Source organism: Glycine max, chromosome 10, assembly GCF_000004515.6.
Source record: "Glycine max cultivar Williams 82 chromosome 10, Glycine_max_v4.0, whole genome shotgun sequence".
In the NCBI taxonomy this organism is placed as follows: Eukaryota; Viridiplantae; Streptophyta; class Magnoliopsida; order Fabales; family Fabaceae; genus Glycine; species Glycine max.
The window spans coordinates 39,686,386-39,708,595 of NC_038246.2; the positions used below are offsets into that span (position 1 = coordinate 39,686,386).

General features: G+C 30.1%; 1 protein-coding gene across 1 annotated transcript; it reads left to right on the forward strand.

The window, feature by feature from the left end:
- Positions 1-12,491: 12,491 nt before the first annotated feature.
- Positions 12,492-18,853, forward strand: LOC100788588 (serine/threonine-protein kinase Nek2). The gene is made up of 15 exons (XM_003535319.5): positions 12,492-13,008; positions 13,889-14,004; positions 14,147-14,213; positions 14,388-14,453; positions 14,634-14,680; positions 14,792-14,837; positions 14,950-15,030; positions 15,130-15,172; positions 15,257-15,306; positions 15,397-15,478; positions 15,567-15,616; positions 16,064-16,137; positions 16,429-16,480; positions 16,829-17,278; positions 17,995-18,853. The coding sequence occupies exons 2-15, from the start codon at positions 13,919-13,921 to the stop codon at positions 18,661-18,663; spliced, it is 1,863 nt and encodes a 620-aa protein (XP_003535367.1). The 5' UTR covers positions 12,492-13,008; positions 13,889-13,918; the 3' UTR covers positions 18,664-18,853.
- Positions 18,854-22,210: the final 3,357 nt, after the last annotated feature.

Genomic DNA, 22,210 nt, shown 5'->3' on the forward strand with positions numbered 1-22,210 from the left:
GGTGAGACAAAATTTTTTTAAGATACATTACATGAGACAAGGTGAAATACTTCTTGCTCACTCTTTCTATTATAGTTGTGTTTAAATATTTTTATATGAATGTTTTTAAAATTAAAAATATTTAAAATTCTTATAATCATAAAAAAAATTATTTTAAAAAAATAGTTTTAAAAATAATGACTTTCCATATAAAAATAAATCTATACATATAAATAACATGGTAAAGCTTTACTAGGATACAAGATTTATATGTTTGGTTTCCCTTTTAAGTGACTGCTTGTTTTATTTGATATTTTAATAAAATTAATTTTAAACCATAAAATATAATTAAGACATGTATATAAATTCATTTTAATCTCAAGTTTCACACTAAAACGTGTGTCGATCATGATTTGTAAAATTGATTAGGAGACTAAATGAAATGAACCCAATTAGCAATATTGTTAACAATTCTCACTAACATGTTTGTGATAATTAAGAAGTCATCATAAGAAAAAAGTATCAAAAAATTGGAATTCTTTCGTAAAAAAAAAAGGTTATTGTATTCTAAGGGTATAGATTTCATAAGGCTAAAATCATTACATTACAAAATACTTCCTTTAAATGCCACAACCGTTTAAAATTTTAAGTTTTTTTTTCTAGGAAAAAAGGTTTTTTTTATCAGTGAGAATAATCTTGAAAAAAAAAAGTTCTAGTTTTTTTTTGTTAAAAAAAAAAGTTCTAGTACATTTACGTAGGTGTGAAACTGTGAGTAAATATGTCAAAAGTAAGTCTATTCATTTATCAAAAGGATCCATGAATATAGTAAAATAATGTATTACATTCTTACATATAAAAAAATTAATTACACTCACTTTTTAAATGAATAATAAAAAAACATAACTTGACATGACCCATGACATTTAGATCAGTTATAGTAGGTTGAGCTATCAAAATTAAAAAGATTCTTAAAAATAAAATAAAAATAAGGAAATTTAAAAACAAAGGGAAAAGTCAGTATTAATAAATCAAAATATTATAAATTATTTAAGAAATCCAACTTTAATAATCTTATTTTAAAAACAATTAGTTAAGTAATTTAAAAAATTTAAATTGAATCAACCTAATTCAACCCAACTTGAACACTCTTTAACCTGTAAATTAAATGACCTACCTCACTTAAACCTAAAAAAAAAATCCAATTGATATTAACCCAATACAGCATTGAGGTAAGTTGTGCCAAATTGCTCACAATCACATGCCATGCCTCACGACTCAAGTTGACATCTCTAATGCGAACGGAGGAAGTATTGTCGACACAATACAACGACAACACAGGGGATGCATATGGCGTAACGTTGCTGTTGGGGAGAGGGTCCCACGTTGTCTTTTTAGTAGAACAAAAACATATCTCAGGCTCGCTATGGCCCCACACCACCCATCTGTGCAATCAGACATCTCACGGCCACGACGCACATCACGTTACATGTGCTTCTGCTCTTTTTTGTCTTCTTCTCTCCACGGTCCAAAAACAGTACTACCCTTACACGTGCATCTGCTGCTCCCACTCCCTCATCCACAACACATTATCAATGTTTTCAAAAAAGTCAACGCTTCTCTGCAAAGCCTAACCCAGCCCACTATACTAACGCTTCGGCCCATAGTCCAAATACATCCTTTTATATACGGCCTCTTTGACAAAAACATTGATTCGGCCTTTTCATCTGTATCCATTTTTTACTTGCCTCATTTTTCTTCTTCTTACGTAGCTGGTGGAATGTATATATATAATCACATCCTGTGCATTTTGGGTGTCAAATGATATACTGTGACCATCACTAGATATTCACCTAGATAATTATTTTATAATCCTAAATCGTGAATAATTTAACCTAATCACAACTACTCAACTAGTCTCCTGTTTTTGTGTGATATTCTTAAGAAAGGTTATCCATTAAGCAAGATTTACATAATGATACAACTTTCTAAACATAATTCTTAATAGAAAATAAAACACTTTTATAATTATAGATAGAAAATAAATCAAACGTATCTTTCTATTGTTTATTTAAATTTTCAACCAAATTTACTTTATTATTTTTTTCTTTGATTGCGAATCACCACAAACAAAGTTTTGAAATTAGCCCACTCACTAAAGGTGGTAGTTAACTAAAGTCATCTATAAAGTAACAACTCAAAATTTCAAATTCTAGACATGCAAGTGAAATTTTGCTAACTGTCATTGTAATTGACCATTATTAATTAGGAAATGCATCAGGACATTATAATAATGTAAAATATATTTTAAAAATCACTTAAATCTTATTTTAATTTTATTGCTTTTGTGGTGTAAGTGGGCTATTAAATATTTTATCTAACCAAGTGTATAAAATAAATCTTCTCCAATTGATAAAACAGCTAGATTATTCAGTTTTTATTAACAAATATTCGAATACAAATGAGATTTTATTATTTTTAATTTAAAATTGCACTATTTTTTTTTGTTTGAAAAATGCAATAAGGTTATAATAATAGGAATAGTTAATAACATTCCATAAGTTCTCCATTAATTTAGGAAATGATTTATTTCTTTTAGAATTTAATATTTCAAACAATTAATGGATATATAAGTTCTGCATTTATATCTCTTGAAAAAATTAATTTCATTTCAATAATAAATAAAAATTTTCTGGAGCCCCGCAAAAGTGACACCCTATGCTAGCCCTAAGTCCAGTATAAACAAACTCTCCAATACTAGATTTATGAAAAATGAATGTTAACGAGTATGGTAAGAATTACTGATTTAATAGAAAAAGAGTGTAAAAAACTAAAAAATCTTTACAGGTGACTGCATCGGGATTAGACTTGCAAAGGACCATTAGATATTATATTTTGTCGTGAAAATTACTCGACTTAAATTGATGTTGAAGATTATTTATTATAAATTTGAACTGTATAAAACAAATACTTATTTTGTATAATACACAAAGTAAAATAATGATTATTTTAAAATTTACATTTAGCATTTTTAATTAATTAACAATATTATTTTAAAATAACAATATATCAAACTAGTATTCTGATTAATTATGTACTCAACATTTCTTTATCCACGGGAACCCAAATTTCCCCGTTTAGGGCGCAATGTCGCTCTCTGGAGCGGTGCAATGTTGACTGGTAAGTGGGTACACTGTATTGTACTAGTGTTATCAGATTATTACGGGAAGCACGTCGTCCAGATTCTCCGTTTTATTTTGGCCCCTCATTTAGTAGCGTACAACGCTATCCTAATCCAATTATCCCACCGTCTTTTGCTTTATTTTAATTTAATTTAGGAGGCTTCTTCATGTGCATTTTTTTTATTAAGTACAATCATAATAATTATGGTTATTAAATCCTCAAGTTAACTTGATAGACTCTTAAGTTTATCATCAAGTTAATTAGTCAATAAATTAAAAAAAATTAAACAAAATGTTATTTTGAATTGTTTATGTTGATTTAGTGTTCAACATACCTTGGTTTAGAGTGTTGTTCTCCAATAATTTTTTTTTTTACTTTTAATAACATCAAATTTTCAATGGGAATGATTTATCACTATTATAACATCTGCAGGTTATTATCTAGTAATGATGCATTACTAGATTTTTTTATTTAAATATTATGAAATTTATGATTTATTATTTTGTTTTATTATATTATTGAAATGTTTAATTAATATGTTATTTATAGATATTTTTTAATTATTTTTATATGAAGTGGGTGTATTTCATATTGTAAAATTTTCTCTTTACTTTGGATAGATACCATTTTCAAACTATTTCCATTAACTTAAAAAAAATGCAGATTTAGTTAATAATAAATTGGTATTGATTTGCTCTTGATAAATTTGTTTGAATGGTGTCATTATAATATTTGTCAATTACCAATTGAAACCCGTATCAAAAAGGGAAGGCGCCTTTTGAAATCTTAAAGTCTTGAAGGAACTTACTCATTAAATAATCAATCATAACTAACTCTGATTTTTGGCGGCAAATTTTGAAATTTCTCTCTCAATATAACAGGATCAATTGAAATCAAGAAAACCACAGAAGAAATAAGAAAAAGAAAATCAAGAAAACCACAGGAAAAAAGAAAAAGAAAAGAATGTCTCACAAAGAAAACAAGAATGTCATTGAGTTCCTTGATGAACAAGCTTTCTATTATGACGAGGAAGATGAGCAGTGGTTTAAGGAAAAAGATGATCAGTGGGCAAAGAACATACCATGCTACAAAGAAGACGCAGCAAAAGTAGTCTTGAATTCAATCGACTTCGATTTTGACATGCAAGATTTAGATGAGTTCTTGAAGGTTCTTGACACTGAAGATTCTTCCCCTGAGAGAGTTCCTGATCGTGTTGTTCCTGTTACTCCTCCTATTTCTAGACGGATTCAGGTTCCTTCCCCTCCGAGAGTTCATGCTCCTGCACCTCAGAGGGTTTATACTTTTGCCAATTTGGTTTCTGCTACATCTGCCCCTATAGCTCGGGTTCCTGCGTCTCAGGAGTCACCGGAGGAGACATTCAATGACATTGCATCTAGTCAAGTCCATGCGCCGATCAGCCACCAACACCACTTGCTTCCTCAGAATATGAAGTCTAATCGCGTCATGTTAGCAGGTGACTCATCTCGATCGGTTCCTTGCAAGAAATACACACATTGGACTAGAGAAGAACACATTTCGTTTCTCCTTGAGCTTGAGAATGTTGGAAAGAAAAGTTGGACATATATTTCACAGAAAATTGTTCCATCAAAAAATCTATTTCAAATTGCAAGTCATGTTCAAAAATACTTCAAACGCAAGAATATCCCAAAGAAAAAAAGAAAAAGGAAAAACATTCATGATATAAACTTGATAATAAATCTATTATTTAGTCGCACTTAAATTCATCATTCCTCTCTAAAAGAATATTTGAGATCAAACTCAAATTCTTTCTTACAAATTCAGATCTTATTAGGTGGCTTCTTCATGTTCATGGTTACTAGCTTGTCCCTCGCGATTGGCGCTTCATGTGTTAGCTTAGCTCACACCATGCCTACGTTAAGACTTGTCTATTACATGCCCTATTAAATCGGGTAAGCACTAAGCATGATGGGATGGCTTCTTTTTAGAACAATAAAAATTGTCTTTATCAAGACTTTTAGGCGTACATAATATACGCGACATTAATTGAATTCTAAGTCTCTGTTGAGACATCCAAGCTCTCACATTAAAATAGGGTGTTAATAACTGATTCAATTTAATGCAAACCGTGCAATCGAATTGAAATTTTGATAAATGAATACTTATTTTTTAATCAAATGGAACTACGTTGTATATTTATGATTATTTATTAACTACTTATATCATCACACTTTATAAATAACAGTAATTACAGCTTACAAGCGTTATTTATACCGACAAAAAGCTAACATCAAATTATTTTAATTACAGTTATATTAAATTAAATGTTACTTTGGCTATGAATTCCCTAGCTAGTTTAAAAAACCCTTTGATAAGGACATAATTGAACCAAATAATCTTTAAGGCATTAGCTAAAGGAGACAAAAATAAAGAAGATCAATGGAAAATGAAAACAACAAAACTAACATGTTTTTAGATAAATTGAAAAATAAAAATAAAAATTAGATAATGGAAGTGTAAAACAAAATATTTCTGCAAACTAGACACCACCTTAGTAGGTTGAAAATTTGTTAACTCGAAAAAGACCATCACAAATTATAGACCAAATCTCTTAAAAAAAAAGATATAGACTAAATAAGCTATTTCGGAAGATCAAATTTCTTTTTTCTCTTTTAACTTACTTTGCAAATAGAGTAACATTAATTATTAACATATAATATTCATATTAATTAAAATATCAAGGAATGCTAGCCGCACATTCAGGATTGTTAGAAACTTAGAATTCATACAGGTTGCATTAGTTTAAAAAATGAAACCACCAAATGTGAAATGAAATACTTAGAATATGTTTGTTTCACAGATTAATAACTCATTTTTAGTGATATGAAATTAAGAATATAGTATTCTCATGTTTATTATGAGTTCTAAAAAAATATTCACAAGTATTGTTCATTCCCAAAAAAAAGTAGTAATATCATAATTTATTTCATATTTATTCTCAGGAGGGATTATATTCCCTCGAAAATATGGAAAGTTGTTTTTACTCCAATTTTAACTATCATCTCAATTTTTTATATTTTAAAAAAATATTTCTGAAAAATGTTTGAATTTTACCAAATATATTTTTAATTAATGTTCATAGGAATAACATTTTTGTTTATCATATTTCTAGAAATATAATTTATAGAAATGCAATATCATAACTTGAAATAAAACGTCCTCTTATATTTAGTGGGATACACATGATTGAATTTCACCCAATAAAAAAATAAAGTGTTGATAATATTCCTCTAAAACATCCATTTCATATTATATTTTAATATTATTACCCCCACAAATCAATATATGGTGTTTTATATTTAATATATTTATAACTTGGAAAATTTTCTCATACAGTCTATTTTTATTTATTTTGTGACATCAAGGTTTGGTTTGATATGAAAAAATAATTAAAAGGAATAAAGATTAAAAAATCATAAAAATAATACTCCAATGAAAAAATGAAAAATAGGTTAAGTTAGTATTTTGGTCCTCTAATTTATTATTTAGTTTTAATTTGATCAAATGATCAAATTGAACCTAAATAATAAATTAGAGGACCAAAATACTAATTTAACCTAAAAAAGTAAAAAGTTGTTTCAATGAGCTTGTACATATTGAAAGAATGGAATAATTACGATTTTATTCATATTTAATTTAATTATAAGTGTACAAGAAATATATATAGAGTACAAAGGATTAACAAACTCAAAATTATCTACTAAATTATCTATAACTTTAATTTAAATATTTATAATTTTAATTTAAATTGTAACAACTCTAACTAATTATTTTATTATATCAATAGTATAACACGCCCATGCAAGATGGTGATGGCAAAAACAATGTCAATTTTACTCATCATAAATTTGTGACGTGCAAATGTAAGATCTTTGGGGAGAAAGTCCACACGCCAATCAAAGCCCATAAATGCAAAGCAAAAGTTATAACACAAAGTTTAACTTCTTAAGAGAAGCAAATACACTTAATCACCATAAGGTAGAAACAAAAAGACTTGATCATCTAAAAGGGCAAAAGTAAGAAAAAAACATAAAATGGCTTAACCACCTAAAATGACAAAAAAAAAAAAAATTGGTTTAACCACTTATAAGGCAGAAGCAAGACAAATGAAAAATAGCTTAACCACTTGAAAGGCAGAAAAAAAAAATGACTTAACCACCTAAAAAGATAAAAACAAAAAAATTTAACTATTATGAATGATTTCAGATGAAAGACATAATATGATTATCTTTATATAACCACCAATAAGTTATAACTTTAAGGAGATGAATCATTTGATAATTTGACAGTAATTATATTTAATGATCAGATTGAAAGCAATGGTAGGTAATTATGAGGAAACACACAAAAAAAAAATCAATTTAACTATTAAACTCCTAACTCTTTGATAACAAATTGAAAGAATAACAAATATATATATATATATATATATTTATATAAAGTACGAGAATAACAAACTCAAAATATTATAATAATTTACAATTAATTACTCTATCATATTAATAATCTAACAGTCCAATTCATTACTATAAGCATAACTGGTTCGAATTCAGTCAATTTTTAGTAAGGCTGGACTAAATTAAATTAAGATAAAACATAATTTTAGAGAACCTAACTAAGATTATTCATTAAGCTATTAATTTGGGCCATCTCGTCACGCTGGACTTGGATACCTTGGACTCAGATCTTTAGTGCAGAAGAGCAAACCCTCTGACACTGAGGTAGGTCTTCCTTCTTAACTCAATCTAACAACACCTACAAAACTACAATAAAGAAATTACCTGTATACCAATCCACATCATGTGTGTTCACTTTTGCAAATAGATGCGAAGCAGGGCAAACCAATAGCGTTTTTTTCTTCTTTTTTCCTCTCATCTTATGAATGGTAATAAAGCCATGCATACGATGTTTAGGAGTAGAGAAACACGATTATTGATTATGTATTTAAACTTTTGGTGAAATATTGAATTCATTGTTTATTTAGTTTTAAAAGGAGATATGTTTATTTTAATAATTGATTTTCCTATCTATATAGTGACAGCAAATGTTAGAGCGTGAGAGATCATCAATGAAATCACGGACCCCCTCCCTGGGCCACAAGAGTTGCTAAAAAATTGTTTATTCAACATACACAGAAACGATAAACAAAACAATAGTGTTGTTGATATTCTTATTAGAATAAATGAAAAATAGAGAGAAGGCACCGAATAAGAAGTATGGTGATTGAGAAGAAGTGGTTGAGACTAGAGATCGGGATATATATGTTTTTAAATGTGTCCCACCATGCTTTTCCATGCTACTTCCCCCTCTAGCCAAATAATCTCATGCTTCAGTTTCTACTTTAATTATCCACTTCTACTTTAAACACATATATCCTTTATTATAGACAAATCAATAGACACTGTCATATTAAAAAAGAGATTGAAGTAACATATTATATAATAATATTTTTTAGATAAAATTATAATTTTCTATTATATATATACCTTCTCTTAATCTGGTTAACCTTCTCTTAATCTGGTTAGCTATTTTTCATTATTACAAACACCAACTTTGTCATATTTTAAAGTGTGTTAAAATGAATAAATTTAATTCTACATTTAATAAATTAAATTGAAGTAGTAGTATACTAATAACTCTTGTTAGGCAAATTTACGTGAAGGATTAATTTTTTTTTTAAAATTACAGGAATTGATATATTTTAAAAATATTATAACCCATTAGTAAAACACAACTTCATATAAAAAGTCGTTTTCAAAACACGACTTGTCTTTCTTATTATTATTTTTAAAACATCAAAATCATATTCTTATTCACGACTACTATGTTTTCTTTTTAATTTTTTGTAAATAAGTATCTTGAAGTCTTTTTACAAATCACCGATTTTAGTATTTTATATTTTTTTAAGTCGTAGGTCAAGTCGTGAGTGCATGTATGATTTTTCAATTTTTTTTAAATAGTATTTGAAAGTGAAAAAATGATCTCGAACTTAATAATTTGGATAGAAGTATGGTACTTGAGGGTGGAAGTTGATCCATGTAACCGACCCACCTAGTAGGATAAAGCGCGTTGTTGGTATTGTTGTTGTAGTATTTGAAAGTGAAAAACTTCAAAAGTTAATTTATTTACAAGTTTTAATACTAAATAATATTTATTGATAAAAATAAAAAGAAAATAATATGGTAATAATAAAGTGATAAAAGAGTGGAATTTTATATAACTTGAACAACAAAAATTAATTAATCAAGTATGGAAAAAAATATATATTACACACTATTTTACATATTTAATTGCCTATATGAATAATATATGAATAATTAACATGATTATATTCTTGAATCTGACATAACGAACATTTCTTAGCTTGATCTCCCTAAATTCTTTCATCCCATGATAAGATCGGGAATAATTATCACTTTTATAAAATAATAAAAAATAATATACAATTATACTTGTAACATATTTCAAATACTCAATACCAGTACATATCACATAAAAAAAGCAAATACTACTTTCATATTTCAAATAAAAATTAAAAAAAGATTAAAATTATTTCTATAATCACGATTTCCATAATCATATTAAAAATATATTAAATGTCTGAAATCATGATCTAGAAAACGATTTTATTGTTTTGTTTAAAAAAGAAAAAAATTAATAAAGTTATTTCTACTAACATGACTTTTATAAATTTATTTAAAAATATAAAATATTCAAAGTCGTGATCCAAAATACAACTTCATTATTTCTTTTAAAAAAATTACAATATTCTAAAGTCATATTTTAAAAAATATTTTTTTTATATAAAGTCATGTTTTAAAACACGACTTACCCATACACTAAAACATTTTCAAAATATATCATTTCCTATATGTTTTTTAAAAATTAACCCATTCTCATAAATTTATCCTCATGTTATGTATACCTTCATTAGTTGATTGGTCATAAAAATGTTTATAAGAAAAAAATGCAAAGGCCGAGAAATGATACTGTTTAGAGAATCTCAAAGGAGACACGAGACAAGTGATCTGACACCATCTTATATATCTGAATACGCTATGTATAAAAATTATGATAGCTGACACATCAACTCGTTAATAAATTAATGCATCTGAATTCGTCTTGTATGCTGGGATTGAGACTTAAGTTAAGCACATCAAATTCCAACGGGTAACATTTTAAAAAACACACAAACTAACTATTGAGCAAAATAATAAAAATAAAGGAAAGGAAAAAAAAAATAGCCAATGAAGTTTCAACTAAAGTATCACGTGTTAGTCTGTTACCACTCTTTCTTTCCTTATTGTTCCATTAAATGTTTTAATATAGTGATAAAATATATAATAAACAAAAATTATTAAGATAGTTCCTTAGTTTGTTAATTAGCCAGCCACCACAGTTCCTTATCATTATATATATATATATATATATATTCTTTTAAATTGCATTCTTGTTTTTTCTCTCTCTAAGAACGTGCATCATTGTTCATAGGAGCCGATCCTCTTAAGAGACAACTATATACACATATTATATTATTTATTTTATTTTACATTTTCCCTTTTTTTATATCTCTTTTAAGTTTTACTTTTAAATTTTCTTACAATCATCTCTGTACGAAATGTGATTTTCTCAATTCTCATTCTCATAACTAGTTGAAAAATAGACATTCCTTGTATTCTGTCTTAACTTTTTTTTCAAGTTAGATGTAATTGTTTGTAATATTAAAAAGTCATTAGACAATAATTATTAGTGATTTTTAAAAGTAGTTAAAAGATAAATTAAAAATAACAAGTGCATACATAAAATGAGATAATTATCTTTATTAATAACTAGAGGAAACATACATTTTGTGTCTAATTATTTTTGTATTTTTTAGAGAAAAAAGATAATAAAAATTAGTTAGTGGTTTGTGAAGATAGTTGTAGGAATAAAATAATAATTTATGATTATATTTATGAAAAAAAAATTAATATAAAAATATATCTACCAAAACATTATATTTTTATCTTTTTCTCTTTCCTCTACATAATAAATACATGAATAAAATAGGCAAAATTATGTGAATGAATGAATTTTTAAAAAAATTACAGGAATTGATAAATGTTGAAAATATTACCACTCATGGATAAGTGGTGTTTTAAAACATAATTTTGTTTTTCTTATTTTTTTTAAACATCAAAGTCGTATTCTCATTAACGACTTCTAAGTTTTTTTAATTTTTTAAAAAATAAGTATGTTGAAGTTGTTTTGTAAATCACAACTTTAGTATTTTATAATTTTTTTTAGTTGCAGGTAAAGTCATGAGTAGATGTACAACTTTTCAATTTATTTATCTTTTAAAAAATCTTATTTGAAAGTAAAGAACTTCATTTTAAAGTTAATTTGTTTATGAGTTTTTATAGTAAATAATATTTATTGATATAATATAAAGAAAATAATATGTTAATAATAAAGTGATGAGAAAGTGGAATTTTATATAACTTCAACAACTAACTAACTATTTAAGTATGGAAAAAATAAAATATTACATATTATTTTACATATTTAATTATCTATATAAATAATTATTACAACTAGATGAACCTTTCTTATGATTATTTGAAGGTGATTCATTCATTTCATAATATATACGACTAATACTTGATATTCTTAATTCTTTCATCACATGACTGGATCAAAAATAATTATCACATTTATTAAATAATAAAAACGATATACAATTATTCGTGTAACATATTTTAAATATACAATACTAATATGTGTTACATAAAAAATAATACCACTTTCATATTTCAAATAAATAAGAAAAAAAAATACTAACGTCATTTTTACCATCACGACTTTCATAATCTTATTAAAAAAACATTAAACATGATTTCATTATTTTTTTTAAAAAGAATAAAAAATACTAAAGTTGTTTCTATTAAATATGACTTCTCTTATATATATATATAAAAGCTGAAGTCGTGATCCAAAACATGAATTCTTTATAGGAAAACACGACCTACTTATATGCGGAAATATTTTTGAAATTTACTCATTTTTATATTTTTTTATTAAATTACCGATTCGCGTAAGATTTCCAAGAAATTAATTAAAAATTATGAGATAAGTGATGGTATAATTAATATGATTTTTTACTTTACAAATGAGCGACAGATAAATTAAAACAACAATAATCCAAAAAAAACCGATAATTAAAAAAGAAGGAGGTGGTAGATTATACTATTATAGATATAATGTGATTTGTGAAACAAAACCCAATAAAGCAGTTGCAAAGACATTACTATTGACCTGGGTGTGAGGCACCTTCCAATACTTCACTTTCCCCCTCGGTTTCTGCTTCTTTTCGCAAAACCGGAAACAAGAGCGTCCTAAATCCTAATAATTACCGGCAAAAATAAAAATAAAATATAAAATAATAATATCAATCCAGTTTTAATTTCACCCATCATGTTCCCTCCTTCACTCCCCACCCATTTACTCTCTCTCTCTCTCTTGTATCGTGGCAAAGTAAAAGTCTCTCCCTCACGGGACAGTGGTTTTAGCTGAGCTCTCTCTCACTGCAATGCAATCTCTCTCTGGATTTGTCCTTTTCTTCCTCTGAGCGATAATGGCGAAAGAGCTTCTCCTGCAACTTCGTCTGCTGCTTCTTCTTCCCGAACAACGGTGTCGTTTTGCACCTCCTCTGCCAATGCTCAACAACTTCGCATTCTCCGCTTTGTGACTCCTCTCCCTTCTACATTCTCGATCCCTCGGATCCCTTCAACTTCATCTCGCTTCTCACATCCACCGACTCACTCAACTCAGGTGCCTTTTCTCTCTTCCTTTCATTTCTCCTCCTGATTCTGCTCTTTCTTCACTCACCTTCCTTTTCTTATTACCTGCTTCGGAGTTCTGATTTCTCTCCGTTTTCGTCGGTTGCACTGTTCACACTCACTTCGATGTTCTTCTTTCCTTCTGCATTTGACTTCGCTGTCTTTGATTCGTTGCTTTTAACGCTTTTTCGGCTATGTGTTTCTGTTGCTGCTTATTTATTGTAGAGCCTTGTGCTTTCAAGAAATGTAGGTCAGCCAGCAAATCGTTAATCACGCGTAGTGATCTTAGTAACTGTTGCTACTTCAAGTAGCTAAGTATGAATTGTACCTCGTCGTTGTTGAACGAACAAAACATTTTCGACATACATTATTATCTACAAACGAATGGAAAGACGCTAATGCTTCACGTGAATCATTTTTGTGTTGGAACCTATTTGTCAAGTAATTAGCGTCCTGATTATTCAACTTTAGTGCGTAGCTTGGTGTGATCCGTGGTTACTTCTCTTTAACTGCGCGATCTTTATTTTTCTGCATTAACGAGCATTACTGGACCCGGTTTTCGACTACTTTTTTTTTCTTCTTATGATTATCGATTACTATTTGTTGGTTTCTTTTTGCAGAATAATCACCGTTGTATTGTATTTTTCCTATCCTACCTTGAGAAAGGGGAAAGGGGAAAGGTTAACTTGCAAGCATATGCAATTCTTGAGTAACTTCGCTGCTAGTATAGTTTCCCTTATTAGTCGCTAGTGCAGTACAGTAATTGTCTCTGTAACTTTCAAATATGGGGTTTAATTATTTATCTGCCCTGCATTTTTTTGTCATCTAATCTTTTGTAAGGATTTAACGTGTTTGACTTGGAATGTACCCAGGGGCGGGAGTTCTCTTACTAAATCGATGACATGGAGCAGTATGAAATACTTGAGCAAATTGGAAAAGGTGCTTTTGGTTCAGCGCTTCTTGTGAGACATAAGCATGAAAAGAAAAAGTGAGAATGGAACCTACTTGACCTCTTATATTTTTCGTCTGTTTATTTTCACTTGAGTGCTTTAATGTTTAAACAGCGATGTATACAATTCCTGAAATCATTACTGGTAGTGCTTTTAAACTTGTGTCTTTTGATTACATAGATATGTGTTGAAGAAGATTCGCCTTGCTCGGCAAACTGAGCGCTCTCGTAGATCTGCACACCTGGAGGTTGGTGCTTTAAATAGTGATTCAAATAGTGCGCTAACTGATTATCTTATGACTTTTTCTAAAATATTTACCTAGCAGCCACTCTTAAATGTTAACATGAAAATGTGAAAATTATTTGTGGATACGTATGATTAACACCATACGTCTGACATTTATTTCTTATGGCCTTTATAGATGGAGCTTATCTCTAAATTTAGAAACCCATTCATTGTGGAGTACAAAGATTCATGGGTAGAAAAGGTATTTTGCTTCTTAATTTTTACTTCATCTCCTCAGTTAATTATATGAATGGCTTCTACTAGCTGCTTGCCAAAAATAAGCTTATATTATAGGATTGCTAGGAAGCCTCTTGGTGTATGCATCATTAAACCTCTGAGGATGTTTAAATTTTGATCTATAGTTTGGCTCCTTCCTTCTCAGGGTTGTTATGTCTGCATCATTATAGGTTATTGTGAGGGGGGAGATATGTAAGTATCGTTTCTCTAACTTTTACCATACAATTTATAGTTCTGTTTCCTTTCAACTCTTGTAAATTGAAGTATGAATGTTTTTCGAAATATGCCATTGATGTAACACAGGGCAGAAGCTATAAAGAAAGCTAATGGTATCCTGTTTCCTGAGGAGGTTATTTTTTTTTTTCTCCTAGCATAAATTCTAATTCCTTTCATTTGGTCTAGAATAACAGTGATATTTAAAATTTTGCATCTAAAATCTAATAAAAGCCATTTGATTGCAGAAACTTTGTAAGTGGCTCGTTCAACTTCTTATGGCTCTTGAATACTTGCACATGAACCACATTCTCCACCGTGATGTCAAGGTTAGTGTCAGACCTCTCTTTGTACTTAACAGTGATATTTCTGTTTCTGTCTAATTTATATTTAACTATACTAATGAGAAAATCACATGATTCCATTAGTGTTCAAATATCTTCTTGACGAAAGATCATGACATACGTCTCGGTAAGTTTTATTGTATGGTTCCTTTAAATTAGGCATGGAATAGAAGATTGAAATTTTGTTTACAAGTGATCAATGATGAAGCAGGTGATTTTGGACTTGCCAAAATGTTGACTTCTGATGATCTTGCTTCCTCTGTAAGACATGTGGAACCTTTGAATTGAATTGACTTATTGTAAATTTAACACGACTTGCGATAATCAATGAGTGGTTGTCTTGTAATGTAGGTTGTGGGAACTCCTAGCTACATGTGCCCTGAGCTCCTTGCTGATATTCCTTATGGTTCTAAATCAGACATTTGGTCCTTGGGTAAATACTTGTTTTATGGTTTTGTTCTTTGTAATTTTTGTATTATTGGTTTATTATATATGTATGATCTTTGAAATCGATTATCCAGGATGTTGTATATATGAAATGACAGCACATAAGCCTGCATTCAAAGCATTTGTAAGTTTCTTTTTCAATAAGTTTTTTACTTCCTGTATCTTTTCTTTATAGAACATATTTAATACATTTATATCTGCTATTGGATGAACAAATTTCAGTTTATTATCAATCAGACAAACATTTATCAATCCATTTGACTATCATGATATCATCGAACTACCATGGTTGGACATTTATATTGGGTTATGTGGACTGACCAGTAGACTAAAATCCTGTTAATTTACATTATCTCTGTATCCCAATTTGTAATGTTTTGAACTCATGGTTATTATATAATTATTTTATAACTGAGATTTTCATGATATATTATCAGCAGCACTCATTTAGTTGCATGTTATACTTATATATAGAATCAGATTCAATATATATTTACTGTTTTCGTTTCTTTTCTGTAAACTTTTTTTTTTTTTTAAATTGCCTAACTATGCTTTCAATTTCTTTGAACAGGATATACAGGCATTGATTAACAAGATTAATAAGTCCATAGTGGCTCCACTGCCAACAAAATATTCTAGTTCATTGTAAGTTTATAGTCTTTCACCATATAATTAATTAGTCCTGTCATTTCTAACAAAACTAACATAAAAAAAATCTTGCCATTTACAAATTGCATTGTCATGTTTTGCGCTGTAAGTTTATTATAGTCTTTCATCATATAGTGCCTAAAGTTTTCCAAACTTATCAGGTATAGGTTAGCCAAAGATAATTTAAAGTGGGATTTCTTATTAATTATAGTGATCAAATGTTAATACTGTTGACTATATGATTGATGATTGATCTAGTCATATTTGTTATCTTATCACTTTTGGCAGTCGAGGTCTTGTTAAAAGTATGCTGCGGAAAAATCCAGAGCTGAGGCCCAGTGTATGTACAATTCTCCTCTGACCTAGAATAATTCAATGAACTGTATTTCTGCAACATCTTGCACCATATTTTGTTTTCTTGATGAGTGGTGCCAGTGCCTACATGACAGTAATGATTCTTGTTAGCAGTGTGGATTCATTTTTTATAATGTTTTGTCTAGCTTCTCAATCCTTTGTCTCCACATACATGATATATCCTTGGCTGGTATCTGCTACTATTTATGTTAAATTTTACCGGTGTTTGTGGCCTTGTGGGCAGCTATCATGCTATGTGCTTACCCATCTGAGTTCAAATCTGACCTAATCAGATGGACCCTTTTTCTAATTTGAAGTGTATTTCTGATGGTAGGCTTCGGAGCTGCTTGGGCACCCACATCTTCAACCTTATGTTCTTAAGGTCCATCTCAAACTCAACAGCCCCAGACAAAGCACATTGCCAGTTCACTGGCCAGAATCCAACTGTATGAAGAAAACTAGATTTTTGGTGCCAGAAGATTATCCTGTTTCCATCTATAGGGATAAGCGACATTCTTTCACCAATGATCGGACTCTAAATCCTAGTGTATCTGGAGCCGATCAAGATTCTGTATGTTCTACTCTAGAAATAGATTGTACTCCTGACCATTTGAATCAAAGACTAGCAGAACTACGTATTGGAAATAGCCATCAAGTGAAGTCAATCCAGAAGCCTGTTGTTTCCAGAACTTCTAGCATTATTGTTAAGACTCCAAAATTCACTTCCTCAAAAGTCTCAGCCACCAACAAGAAATCAATGGAATCCTCAAAGAATCATAAGATGGTAAGGAAAGTTGTAAATCGATTATGTTTTTACATGACTTTGGCTTCTTAATCTTTGGGTTGGGAGTGTAGGAATGTTTGTCACGTGGTTTATTCTTAAAAAGAGTTAAGCATGTCACCTTTGTGGCTTTGTTAAATGGGTAGTTTCCCAGTTGACAACTCCTGGACACTTGTATTGGTATTTTTCTAAAGAATGGGGTGGTTGTATTGAACTACACAAATATGTAGTCAAATGACAGTAACCTTCCTCCTAGTTTGAAATATTGCTTTCAACTCATTGTATCATTATAAAAACCTCCCTTCGTGTCATTAGCTTTTTATTTATTTTTTAAACTATAGGTCTTTATCTATATCTCTATGTATAACTTTTACATTTTTTTTCCCATCAAATAACTCGTCATTCCATTTATATTAAAAAAACAGGAGAGCAAAAATTACAAGTAAAGTGATTTCTCTCTGCAAGAAGCATTATTACAAAAAAGAAAAAAAACAGTAATTGTCAGTTTTACAAGTTGTACTGTTAGTTTGTTACTATATTATGAAATTAACACCATTTTACAATTGGGGAGATTTCTATAATATGATAATATATATTTAAGAGTGGATTGCAATATTCAAGACTAGGAGGAGCTTCTTGATATTTGGTCAAGCCTCAAGGTAAGTTATTGTATCCAAAAATTAATTTTACATGTCTGACTTTCTAAAGTCTGATTGCAGCTTCCCCTTTCACAAAATACCACAAAATCTGCTAATACTAATCGCAGAGCATCATTTCCACTGCCAACAAGGGGTGGTATTCGGCAGCCTCCTTGCAGGTCTGTCAGTTTGCTTAGTCACGTGTCTTCACCAGATATCTCAGTCAATTCTCCACGGATTGATAAGATGGCTGAATTCCCATTAACTTCATATGAAGATTCTTTGTTCCCTATCAAGAGAGCATCATCCTCTGCACGAGGTTCCTCAGGCTTCCCATCTTATAGCAACCATTCAACTGTGATAGACAAATGCACGGTAGAGGTGTATGATACAGCCTCTAACAAGCCTGGTTGTATGGATGCTTGGCAGGGAATCAAGCAGAGCATGTTAAAGGAGATTGATGAGGATAAAAGTGGTTCCTCTGATCAAAATGCAACTGCAGGTGCTTCAAGCCACACCTCTTCTGACTTGCGCCGTCGACAATTTGACCCATCATCATTCCAACAAAGAGCTGAAGCTTTAGAAGGCTTGCTTGAATTTAGTGCAAGATTGCTACAGCAGGCAAGGTATGATGAACTTGGGGTTCTGTTGAAACCATTTGGGCCTGGAAAGGTTTCCCCAAGGGAAACTGCTATCTGGTTGAGTAAGAGCTTCAAAGAGAACACTTTCAACCCAGAAGAATCCATGTAAACTGCTATAATGTTTACCGTAGTCATTTTTAGAGTTCAGTGTTTTTTCTCACACGAGAGAATTTAGCAAGCTGATTTTTTTAGGTTATCAAATTTTTTCATTTAGCCTTTCCTGTTTCACCTCACTGAATAATAACTCAAATTTTCAAACTGATCCATGAAGCAGATGATAGACATTTTCATGATCCTAATTCTTGTTCCTTGCGAGGAAAGGTAGCAAAGGTTGGTGTCTCAAAACCCTTTCTGTTTGTGTGTATGCTGTCTCGCTTTTCTTTGCTTAAATAGACTATACGTCAGTTAAACTAAAGTAATTTTTGCAAAGATGAAAACTATTTTTTTTTTTTGTGGGGGGGGGGGGGGGGGTTTCCTTGTGCTACTGGGTGTTTTCTATTTGTACTGCCAGTTGCAAAGATGCTTTTAGTATAAAGTATAAAGTCAATGAATCATGCCTTGAATATGCAATGACCATATTATGGGTACGGACTAGAGATGCTACAATGCCACTATGTAGTACAGGTATTAGAGAACAGGCAGTTATTTCTTAGATAAAAGATTTTTTTTTTTAGCATACAGGCATTCAACATCCTCACATTTTAGATGGATGAGCATTGATACTGGCGTTATTCATTCTTGTTACACTTGTTCAGACGTATTAGGAATTAATAGTTGTTATAAGTCTGCTACTAATTTGTAACGGATAAGCAAGAAATTTTAATTCCTAATAAGACGGACTTAAGTTGAAATGGCTGTTTTCAATCGACAGTTGTTACTTTTGCCATTTGTTTGAATTTTATGATTGGCTTCCAACTTCAACTTGTGGGTATTGATATCAATGCATGCATGCAGTGTCTTATTATTCATTATTTATTGAGAAGTGCTAAGAGCACACTCCTCTTAAGTCCTGACACACCCTCACATGGGTTAAATTTTGAAAACTACAAAAGCCAAAAAGAGAATCATTAAATGAGAGATGAAATCTATAAAAATTTGTGATTTTCAATAAATTTCAACCAATAGTAGAAAGTGTATTGCTAACACTTTTCTTATTTATTTGAGAAGTTCACCTCTCACTGATGCCTGCAACTTGACCCCTTGCATAGCATGTTATTCACAGTTCAAACCATGCCATAATGTGAGACTAGTATGCGAGAAAAGTTATAAAATCATAATAATGCAACACTTAGCCAATGATCTACCGAGCAAGATGAAAGATGCACTTCTTTTAATTTGCATACTATTTTTTACCTACAAAACTGTCATGGAAGCTTGCAGCCAAACAGGCAAGAAAGTCAGAGTACATTTTGTTCGTGTGGTTGTGAGTATCATCGACTACCATTTGCGTGAGTCGAGTTACATGTGTATTGCTTGTAAGCTTGGGTTCTTCATGTTTCCCGTAAACAATTTGATAGTACAATGAAGGGGCTAATGGTTTATAATCCAATTGCTTCTATGATAAGTATTATTTCCCTCTCTAGCAGATATATGAACACGGAAGGGGGAACAAACTCAGACCAAAAAAAAGGATCTAAAATACGGCGGTAAAATTTTTCTTTTGTGGAAGGCTAAAATATTAATCCAGGTTTACATGAGGGAAGCATGGGGAGTTTGAGGACACATTTTCCCTTGAAACATTTCGTGAGTCGATCACTTTTTTCCCCTTGGAATTCGTAGGCTTGCTTTGTGCCTCTTGCCATGTAATGGGGGTATGGTATGGTCGTTAACCCACGCAAACGCATGCTCCACAGTGCAACAGTTTTTCCTTACGAAGTAACTCCTCACTAGTGCCGTTATATTGACTAGTCACCTTAAATTGACCGAAGAAGGAAGTTATATGTGTCAGGGGTACGCAACCAAGCTTGATGACAAAGAATTTTAAGGCTAAAAAGGCAAGGGTGGAAACGGAAGAATCCTCAATAGGCCAATACAATAGTCATCACAAAATTTGATTCAAGAACAATCACCCGTGAAAAAGGTGAGGAGAATAAAAAGGGAACCTGTATTATTATGCTATTGCAAATACAACCAACGGGATCATCAGGGACGGAGGTACCTTGGTGCTTGGGCCTTGCCCCCCTGATTTTTTTTTTAATTTCAATTTTTAATATATATATATATATATATATATATATATATATATATATATATTCAATTTTATTAAAGTAATTGTTTTAATTTTTGAGTTAGAGAATGATATTTAAGTATCATTTTCTTTATTTTTTGGTAAAATATTCTATTTTTATTGTGAAGATAACGGTGTTCTTTCATCTTTTTAGATAAATATTCGATTTTATTTTATAGTCTTTTATGGAAATAATTAATCAATTGTATCTTTCTCTTTTATTAGACAAAATATTCGAATATGATTTAGTTTCTTTTTCAATAGTATAATTCTTTTATCATCCGTTATTCCTATTTTAAAGGCTGCAAACAAATTTATAGGATTTTATTAGTCTTCCCTTTATATTAATTTGATTATAAATAATTTAAGAATTAAAATTTATTTATTAAATTTATCCATGGGATAAACTTAATTACCAGCACTATGTATGAGATTGATAATTTGAGGTTTGAGACACGTTAACAATATCGGATTGTAGTAAAAATATGTCAAAATTTGTTTTTAGGTATTGATATCGTTATGATACAATATTCTTCTTCTTCTAGTTTTCAATAATGTAAAAAGCATATTCTTTTTCAACGATTATTGACTACTATTGTATGATGAGTAACATGATTCTTTCTCATTTAATAGATTTTAGATCATAATTAATAGTAACTTTTCCTAAAAAAAATGTGATTTATGTAGCCATGTAGTACTAATTTTGATTATAATTAAGTTCATGATTTTTTTTTGGCTGCCCCTAATATTTATTCCCGGCTCCGCCCTGGGACCATGCAACATAGCAGTATGTTTAATAGAAAATAAAAATGAGAGAAGTGGTATTGGTGAAGTACAACTTGATACATGACAAGATATCCTCCAAACGTAAAAGACAAAAGGCAGCAAGGAGTTTGAAAACAAAAGGAATATGGAACAAAAGTTGAACTAAGATTTAGGGTTGAAAGATGGGATAATAAAGAAGAGCCTAAACTAACTTATGCTGACAGCAGAACTTTAATTTCAATTACGATAACAGTAGAGAATAGTAAAAATCAAGCTAAGAGCCACTTGGTTAAAAAGACTCAAGGTATCCCAAAAGCTTAACGCCCAAGGAGAAGGGCCTAAAATGGTTTTGATCTATAGCTCTAACAACAGTAATTACACTACAATGGGACTCCAAAGTTATCTCTAGTTTTGATCTATATCATTGGTTTTAATTTTTCTCTAATGGACCTATCATTGTCGTCAAGCCGTTGTTGTTTTCAGTGAATAGAAAGATCCTACCTCTCCCTCACACGGGTCACTTTTTAGTAATTTCACATCATAAATTTTTTTGTGACGCCTTAGAGTCGTCAAAACTTTTAATTTTTTAAACTCCAAATTACATTTTATTACAAATTTATTATACTCCAAATATATAAAACCAAACACAATATCATTCAATGCT